The 9,677-nt window shown below is 47.3% G+C and overlaps 1 protein-coding gene across 1 annotated transcript; it reads left to right on the forward strand.

Annotated features, from left to right (window-relative positions):
* Positions 1-462: 462 nt before the first annotated feature.
* LOC140484468 (endogenous retrovirus group 3 member 1 Env polyprotein-like) lies at positions 463-8,174 on the forward strand. Its single transcript, XM_072582875.1, has 3 exons — positions 463-1,112; positions 6,170-7,566; positions 8,137-8,174. Exons 2-3 carry the CDS (start codon positions 6,411-6,413, stop codon positions 8,172-8,174), a joined length of 1,194 nt encoding a protein of 397 aa, XP_072438976.1. The 5' UTR covers positions 463-1,112; positions 6,170-6,410.
* The last annotated feature ends 1,503 nt before the right edge of the window (positions 8,175-9,677 follow it).

Consider the following 9,677-nt stretch of genomic DNA (forward strand, 5'->3'; position numbering starts at 1 on the left):
TTATAACTTCTTTAATCAATGTCGGGAGAAAGAAAATGTCAGTATTTCAAGTGCTGATAAAGTAAAATAAACTGAATCAGTAGAAAGGGTTAAAGATGGATATGGAACAAATGCTGGCAAATGGGACTAGATCAATTTTGGATAAATGGTCAGCATGGGCAAGTTGGACTGAAGGGTCTGATTTTGTGTTGTACAACTGTGACTTCATTCTCTCAATTATTCAAGAAGTTGAATACTTCGAGGAGGAAAAGGAGAATTTATTCAGAGAATGCACGTGAAATGATGATTGAGGTATGTGAGATGCAATTTCGGTTCAAACAATTAAGATGTGCCTGACCCAACAGGCTGCTATATAATAAAAGACAAGGCTTTTGCTTCTTTTCTAAAACATTTTGTATACTCAAACGTAGGATAATTTAAATTGTGCAAATGCTGACATTTTGTGAGCAGAGTAAAAACAAGTCCTTGATTGATGAAACCATTAACACAGACAGGGAAGAATGAGTCCTTGACTGATAAGACTGCAGGATAGAAAAACAACTCGAGAGACATCTGCTACAGATTGATAAGACCGCTAGCACAGACAGAGAAGAATAAGTCTTTGACTGATAAGACTACAGGGTAAAAAAAACAACAACTCTGGAGACATTTGTTGCAGACTTTGTGATAAGGGTGCAAAATGGAGAATAATGACGGTTTAAGAATGTGAACCTCGTGGCTCGTTAGAGCCAAGGAGGGGAGGGACTTGTGCTGTATATAATAAGAAACTTTGTAAGCCTCGGCGCGCCTTTTTCTCAGAAGGGTGCCCAACTCTGCAGACTTGTAAATAAACCTTTGTTTTCCTGAATTTGTCTAGAGCGATTATTAAGAAGTGATTTTCGTTTCTAACAAACTTGGGGGCTCGTCCGATCAACACTCCGGCCGCGAGGGGAGCTGAGGAAGGACATCGGAGAAGGTGCACCCTGCCGAGTTCGGCAGTCCCTGATTCCTTGCTTGTCGCCCCGCGCGGCTTGAGCGAGTGATATCCGGGAGGCTCAGGAAAACAAAGGAGGGGTGTGGCCGAGGCAGTGTGGACGGTTAACGATCGAGTAATTTCGGTGCACCGAACCCAGGTAAGAAAAAAACTTGCGGGGACCGTGTTTCCGGAGGCCTGGGGACCTACGGGGTGCCTGTGGATTTTTCTACAGTGACGTGGGACTCAGGAATCTAGAGGCCAGGGCTCGCCTGTGAGGGATTTTGCAGAGACCGTGTTTGAGGAGGAACGTGTACCTATGGGGTGCCTGTGATCTGTGTCACAGAGACGTAGGACATAGGAATCCAAAGACCGGGGGTGCCTGCAAAGGAACCTGGGCGATCACGGGACTGAAGGTCCGGGAATTGGCTAAATTGTGATAGATTATCACGGGATAATACGAGAAAAACGAAGTCCTTGGCAATGGGAAATAAGGGATCCAAGGCAAATAAGGGAAGGGTAGGCTTGAACAGGGACAATGACATATACCTCGGGGTACCTGACGATAGTCCGTTAGGAAGAATGTTAAATAATTGGAATCAGGGTAGGAGAAAAGGAAAATCTAGAAGGAAGATGGTAAAATACTGTCAAAAGTGGTCCCAGAAACCTATTCAGGGCGACTCAGTGTGGTGGCCTAGATTCGGTACTGATGAAGACTAGGTCTGGCAAGCTCTCATTTTATATGTCAATTCGAAACCTAATGTTATTCTGGAAGAAAGTGATTATGCCCTTTGTTGGCTACCGGTCACAATATCTTGCAAAATGAAGGTAACTAATGAAGACTCGAAAGGGCAGAAAGAATGGGAACCTTTAGATCACTTACCGCCGCCCTACGTGACCCCGTCTGCCCCACAAAATGTTCCTTCGGGTGACGACGAGTCAGGGGAAGGGGAAGAAAACGGGGAGGAATCACAGGCTGCCTCAGGGGTACAGACTAGATCTCAAGCTGGAAGGAGTCACAGACAAAACCGTGTCTCGAATGCAAGAATGAATCCACTCCGGGAAGTGCCCATGGGGGGCGAGGAAGGAGGGATGGGATATGTGAACGTTCCCTTGACGAGTACTGAAGTACGGAATTTCAGGAGGGAGATGAAGGGTCTACTAGAGGACCCCATGGGCCTAGCTGAACAATTGGATCAGTTCCTGGGTCCGAATACTTACACGTGGGAAGAGATGTGTTCCATCATGAAAACATTGTTCTCTAGCCAGGAGTGACAGATGATACGACAAGCTGCACTCTTGATCTGGGAGAGAGAGGGGGGAGAAGGAGGGGAGCAGAAGTTTCCCCTCACCGACCCCGAGTGGGATAAGAAAACGGAAGAAGGACGGCGCAACATGAGAGACATGCGGGAATATTGGATAAAAGGAATAAGGCAGGCAGCCCCGAAGGGGCACAATTTTACCAAGGCTTTTGTTAATCATCAAAACCCGGAGGAAACCCCTACGGACTTCCTAGACAGAATTAGGAAGAACTTGCAGCAGTTCGCTGGGGTGGACCCTGAGACGGATGTGGGACAACAACTCATACGGGTAGAGTTTGTATCAAAAGCCTGGCCGGACATACGAAAGAAGTTAGAGAAAATGGATGATTGGGATAGTAAACCTCTAAGTGAACTACTACGGGAGGCGCAAAAGGTGTTTGTGAGAAGGGACGATGAGAAGTAAAAGAAGGCGACAAAGATAATGATGCAGACGGTGCAATAAGTGACAGCTGGAAGAAGGGAAAAGGGAGAGCCGTGGCAGCAACAGGAAAGGGGAGAGTCGTGGCAAGAGCAGCGGAAAAGAGGACCATGGCCGGAACAAAGGAAGAGTGGAGGAACACGAGACCGCGACAGGGAAACGAGGAGGATACTCAGATGTTACTACTGTAATGAAAAGGGACATTTTAAGCGAGAGTGCCCCCGCTACAAGCGGGAGGTGCGGTCGTACGCCCTGATGGAGGAAGATTAGGGAGGTCGGGGGTTCCTACCCTTGGGGCAAAAGGACTATCGACAGGAACCCCTGGTAAACTTGAAAGTAGGGCCCCAACAGTCGGAGATCACATTTATGGTGGACTCGGGAGCCGAAAGATCAAGTATAATCCAAATACCCCCCGGCGCCCGAGCAGGAGGAACAGTTATGGGAGTATCTGGAATTGGAGAACAGAAATTGCAAGTCCCAGTAGTGGAGGACGTGGAAATTGGGTATGAAAACAGAACTACTAAACGAGACCTCCTTCTACTGCCATCGGCGGGGTTTAATTTGTTAGGAAGAGACTTGCAGGTCAAACTAGGGATTGGAACGGTACCAAGTAACGGGGAAATGGTGGTAAGGTTGTTCACCCTCACCGAAGAAGATGATCAACAAATAGACCCGGACGTATGGTACCGAGAGGGGAACAGAGGGGGTCTAAACATCAAACCTCTCCAAATCATCATGTTACCAGGAAAAGGCCCGGTAAGAAGGAAACAGTACCCGATTGCTATGGAAGGACGGGAAGGGTTACAACCTGTGATAGAAAGATTAATCACAGATGGACTGCTGGAGGAATGTATGTCCCCTTTCAATACTCCAATACTTCCTGTGAGGAAGCCGGATGGGACGTATAGGTTGGTACAAGACTTGCGGGGGTTGAATGAAGTAGTCCAGGCTAGATACCCGGTGGTACCCAATCCCTACACGTTAATGAGTAAAATTCCCCCCGAACATGAATGGTTCAGCGTAATAGATCTGAAGGATGCCTTCTGGAGTTGCCCCCTTGACGAAGAAAGTCGGAACCTTTTCGCATTTGAATGGGAGAATCCCTTCACAGGACGAAAGCGACAGTTAAGATGGATGGTCTTGCCGCAGGGATTCACGGAGTCACCCAACTTGTTTGGACAAATACTGGAGCAGATCTTAGGAGGATTTCAGTGTAACGCGGGGAATCAATTGCTCCAATATGTCGATGATCTCTTACTCTCAGGACTAAGAGAGGAGGAAGTATGAGCAGACACCGTTGCCCTGCTGAACTTCCTGGGGAAACAGGGCCTACGTGTCTCCAGGACGAAACTCCAGTTTGTGGAGCAAGAGGTAAGATATCTGGGCCATCGAGTCAGTAAGGGGCATCGCCGTATCACGCCGGAACGAATATCGGGGATTACGGGTATGCCAATACCCAGGACCAAGAAGGAGATCAGACAATTCCTGGGGCTGGTGGGGTATTGCCGGATATGGATTGAAAGTTACACCACTCTAGTAAAATTTTTGTACGACAAACTCGGACAAGAAGGACCACAGGTGGACTGGTCAGATGAAGAGGAGCAGCGATTTAATATTATTAAAAATAAACTGATCCGAGCTCCGGTATTGGCCTTACCCACCCTGAAGGAACCGTTCCACTTATATGTCAATAGTGCCGGCGGAATTGCCCAGGGTGTGCTTGCCCAGCTGCGTGCAGGGAAGCGTCAGCCGGTTGCATTTTTGTCAAAAATGTTAGACCCTGTGTCCTGTGGATGGCCGACCTGTATACAGGCAATGGCAGCTACGGCAATGTTAGTAGAAGAGGCCCGGAAACTTACCTTTGGAGGAAGAATCATAGTATACTCCCCACATTCAGTTAGCACCATACTGGATCAGAAGGCTCACCGCTGGTTAACAGACTCTCGTATCGTCAAGTATGAGACAATTTTGATGACCGGAGACGATCTTACTTTTGCAAAAGATCTCAGTTGCAACCCTGCCCAGTTTCTGTACGGACGTCCTACAGATGGAGGACAGGAGCATGATTGTGTGGAATTTGTAGCCCTGCAGACCTGCAAGAGGCCCCGCTGGGTGAGGGACAGGAACTGTACATCGACGGATCCTCCCGGTGCGTCAGTGGGATCCGGTACAGTGGCTATGCTGTCGTAGATGGCGCAACAAAACGGACGATTGAGTCCGGACGACTGCCCGGGAAGTGGTCAGCCCAATCCTGTGAGTTGTACGCCCTCCAGAGGGCCCTGAAGTTGTTGGAAGGGAAAGTGGGGACCATATATACTGACTCAAAGTATGCATACGGAATCGTTCATACTTTCGGAAAAATCTGGAAAGAGCGAGGATTGATAACTTCCCGGGGAAAAGAATTGGCTCACGAACAAATGATCAGCCTAACGTTAGAGGCCCTGGCGTTACCTACGGAACTCGCAGTAGTCTATGTACCCGGTCACCAGAAGGGGTCGACACCAGAAGCGGTGGGAAACCGGCTGGCAGATGAGGAAGCCAAGCGGGCAGCGGTCGAAAAATCCGTCCAATTTTTAACAATAATACCGTTGAGGGAAGGGCTCGCTAAACAACCCGTCTTCACCCAGGGGGAGATTGATAAAATGGATCAATTGGGTGCCCGGCTAGATACTAACGGGAAGTGGACGGTTCCTGATGGGAGACAAGTACTGAACAAACAGATCACCCGGGGTATTCTGCACCGATTACACCATCAGACCCACTGGGGGGTGCAAGCCATGTGTGACACGTTCCTGAGAGACTATGTATGCAGGGGGATATGCACATTAACCCAACAAGAGGTAGTCGGATGCCCCACTTGCCGGCGTATTAACCAGAAAGCCATGCATTCTATGCCAGCCGGTGGTCAGCCCCTCGCAATTAGGCCATTCCAGAGGATCCAAGTCGACTTTACAGAATTACCCCCAGTACAGAGATGGAAATATCTGCTAGTAATAGTAGACCATTACACTCACTGGGTAGAGGCTTTCCCAACTGCCAATGACGATGCACCAACCGTGGCCCGACTGTTGTTAGAGAACATAATCCCGAGATATGACATAATGGAATCTATCGACTCCGACTTTGGGACACATTTTATTTCTAAGCTACACCATTTGATCTGTACTGCCCTGGGTATCCAATGGAAATTCCATGCACCCTGGCATCCTCAGAGTTCGGGTCGGGTTGAGAGAATGAATGGCACGCTCAAGACCCAATTGACTAAGCTGGTGTTAGAAACTAAGTCACCTTGGCCGAAGTGCCTGCCCATTGCCCTATTGAGGATACGTACGGCACCTCGCCGGGATGTCGGGGTTTCCCCCTATGAAATGCTGTTCAGATTACCATATTGGAGTAAGGTTGACGGATGTCCCACTCTACAAGGGGGAGATGTATTTGTCAGAAACTATTTAGTGGCCTTATCCCGTTCTTTTGCAGAACTCCAGAGGAAAGGTCTCCTGGCTCAGACTCCGCCGCTCGACTTCCTCCTGCATAAGGTGGAGCCCGGAGATTGGGTACTTGTTAAGACCTGGAAGGCCGAAAAGCTCCAGCCGCGGTGGGAAGGACCGTTCCTGGTTCTGTTAACAACTGAAGCAGCTGTTCGGACGAAAGAAAAATGGTGGGTCCACGCATCAAGGATAAAGGGACCTGTTCCGCCTGAAGGAGAAAGCACTTGGACATGCGAGCCAGGGGACAAGCCGTTGGTGATAAAACTGAAAAGACAGCGAAAATGAACTCTACTTGGACTGTATTGGTGGGGATATTGATCAGTTTACTCCTGTATGTGGGGGAGGGCGAGGGGAAATGTGACAAATGTCGGACTACAGTAAGGCTCGGGATTCGAATCTACTCGGGATCATTTGTGTCTCACTCCCATGTGGACGATTGGTGTTACGATGTGAGTGCACGACACGAATGTTGGGAGGGTGGAAGACCCTATTATCAGGTGTATAATAAAGGATACGGTGGCAAAATCCGTGGATGCCCTATAAATGACCGCTGGGTGTGTATTAACAAAACTGGGAGGTGGGGCCTATCCTCCGTATTGCTCAGGGAGCAGGTTGACAGAGTCAAGGAGGCCAAGATACAGAACACTGATCGGGGGGTGGGGAAAGAGCAAGACCGTCAGGGAACGGTCGTGCTCTCTAAAGTGCCATCTGTATACAAAGAGGTAGAACAAAAGATTGAACTCCCTGATGTTACACAAAACCTGTTTATTGATCTCACCTCTAGAATAGTCACTGTTTTAAATGTTAGCAATTGCTGGGTTTGTGGGGGGCCGCATATGTCGGAACAATGGCCGTGGACTGGTCAAAGCTTAGACATATGGGAATTGCTGCAAACCACTTGGACTCATGTCAATGAAAGGAAAAGCCAGGGGTGGAGACTGACAAACAGCCCTGAGGGCCAGTTCTGTATTGAAGGCAAGGGGACCGTGGAGGTAGGGATTAGTCCCTGTCAGAATGTATTGGACGCGACCACGCGAGTATGGTGGCCTGAGGATATTACTTGGTACATTGCAAACCGAGGTCATGGAAATTGCATTCCATTACGTATTGATTCCTCCTCTGATGAGCTGGGGGCTGATTACTGGAATTGCAGTGGTCCTGGTCCTTATGAGGGCGTCCCTGGGGTAAAGGAGCTGTGGGATGACGTTGTCAGGCAGGGAGGGCCTGCTCCAGATGGCCTATTTTGGATATGCGGTAATCAGGCATACTCCAAACTGCCCATGGGATGGGCTGGAGTATGCTTCCTGGGTCTAATACGACCTGCGTTCTTCCTATTACCCTGGGAGGAAGGCGACGATTTGGGAATTAAACTCTTTGACTCCCTCCGTAGGTCGCCAAGGGATATCCAAGTCGGTGATTGGGGGGATGAGTGGCCACCGGCCCGGATTATTGAATACTACGGGCCAGCTACATGGGCACAGGACGGATCATGGGGGTACCGTACTCCTATCTATATGTTAAATCGAATTATCAGGCTCCAAGCAGTCGTAGAGGTCATTACTAACCAGACCGCCCTGGCCCTGGAGTTGCTGGCTAAGCAGCAGGATCAGATGAGGGCTGCTATATATCAAAACCGACTTGCCTTGGATTATCTGTTGGCCTCGGAGGGGGGTGTGTGCGGGAAATTTAACCTGACTAACTGCTGTCTAGAAATTGACGATAATGGTAAAGCGGTTTTGAAAATATCCGATGAAATTCGGAAATTGGCCCATGTGCCAGTACAATCTTGGCGTCCTCTTAGTGGCATCGGATGGTGGGATGGTCTCCTGGGTGGTAGTTGGTGGCGCACGGCGTTGCTGGTGGTTGCGGGGGGGGGGCGTGATGCTTCTCCTCATATTACCCTGCCTATCCCCCTATATTCAGTTTTTAATTCAGAAAAATATTTCCCAACTCCAGGCAGTGGCGGTTCCACAACATTGGACGCAGGAACTTAAGGTGCTGTTGCTGCGAAAGACCAAGGATTTCCTGTGCCCTTGAGGAGGGGAGGCTTATCTTAAAAAGAGAAAGGGTGGAATTGTGAGAGGCAATTTCGGTTCAAACAATTAAGATGTGCCTGACCCAACAGGCTGCTATATAATAAAAGACAAGGCTTTTGCTTCTTTTCTAAAACATTTTGTATACTCAAAAGTAGGATAATTTAAATTGTGCAAATGCTGACATTTTGTGAGCAGAGTAAAAACAAGTCCTTGATTGATGAAACCATTAACACAGACAGGGAAGAATGAGTCCTTGACTGATAAGACTGCAGGATAGAAAAACAACTCGAGAGACATCTGCTACAGATTGATAAGACCGCTAGCACAGACAGAGAAGAATAAGTCTTTGACTGATAAGACTACAGGTAAAAAAAACAACAACTCTGGAGACATTTGTTGCAGACTTTGTGATAAGGGTGCAAAATGGAGAATAATGACGGTTTAACAATGTGAACCTCGTGGCTCGTTAGAGCCAAGGAGGGGAGGGACTTGTGCTGTATATAATGAGAAACTTTGTAAGCCTCGGCGCGCCTTTTTCTCAGAAGGGTGCCCAACTCTACAGACTTGTAAATAAACCTTTGTTTTCCTGAATTTGTCTCGAGCGATTATTAAGAAGCGATTTTCGTTTCTAACAAGGTATATCAAACTCACATTGTTTCATGACCTTTTCCTCTGGGTTCTTCAATGAACAAACTTGTTTTGTTATCTGAATAACTATGTTTCATGTGATTTGTTTCACATAAAATATTTCATTAGGATCTTGCGAACTATTAAGAAGTGTTCATTTTTAAAATTTAGGTAGCTTGATTATTAAGCAAGAAAAGGTTAGCGTTTTACTCCCACTGAATCATTCCTCTATAAAAGGTAACAAGCTTTTTATTTTTTCTGGACTTTGAATATATGGAAGTCAATTCTGAAAGAAAAAAATCCTCGTCGGTAATGTTCCCACATATGTGGAGTAATTGCTTCTGGTCAGTCTTCAGGTTATAGAGGCTCGGAAAGAAATGAGTTGGCCAAAGTTAGCAACATCATTTCGATGGACTATGCTCATTGGGGAAACTTGCAGGATCTGCAGAAGGAACACGTGTTTCAGAGTGTATGCAATAAACCTGAACATTGTTATTTTTTCACAGAGCTTGTGACCCGACTGGAGCAGCAATGAAGCTCGAATTGTTTTTTAAATTTCCGAGCTTGCCAAATTATTGTTGGTAAATGCAGGTGACTTTATCAAAGCACATTTCACACTCCCCAGCCAGGAATTTGGTCCCAATTCTGTCAGTCCATCCATTCCTATGGATAACAGGTATTTTAAATGTGAGCACTCCATTTAACTATTTGAATTGAATACTTCAGTGGTTACATCCTCTTGGATTCTTAATTTCAAATTACTCAATGTGATTTTTTTGTCCCCCCTGAATTTGCCAAGCACTGGGCAATTCTGGAATATTCCAAATATTTACA

Source organism: Chiloscyllium punctatum, chromosome 13 (assembly GCF_047496795.1).
Source record: "Chiloscyllium punctatum isolate Juve2018m chromosome 13, sChiPun1.3, whole genome shotgun sequence".
Lineage (NCBI taxonomy): Eukaryota > Metazoa > Chordata > Chondrichthyes > Orectolobiformes > Hemiscylliidae > Chiloscyllium > Chiloscyllium punctatum.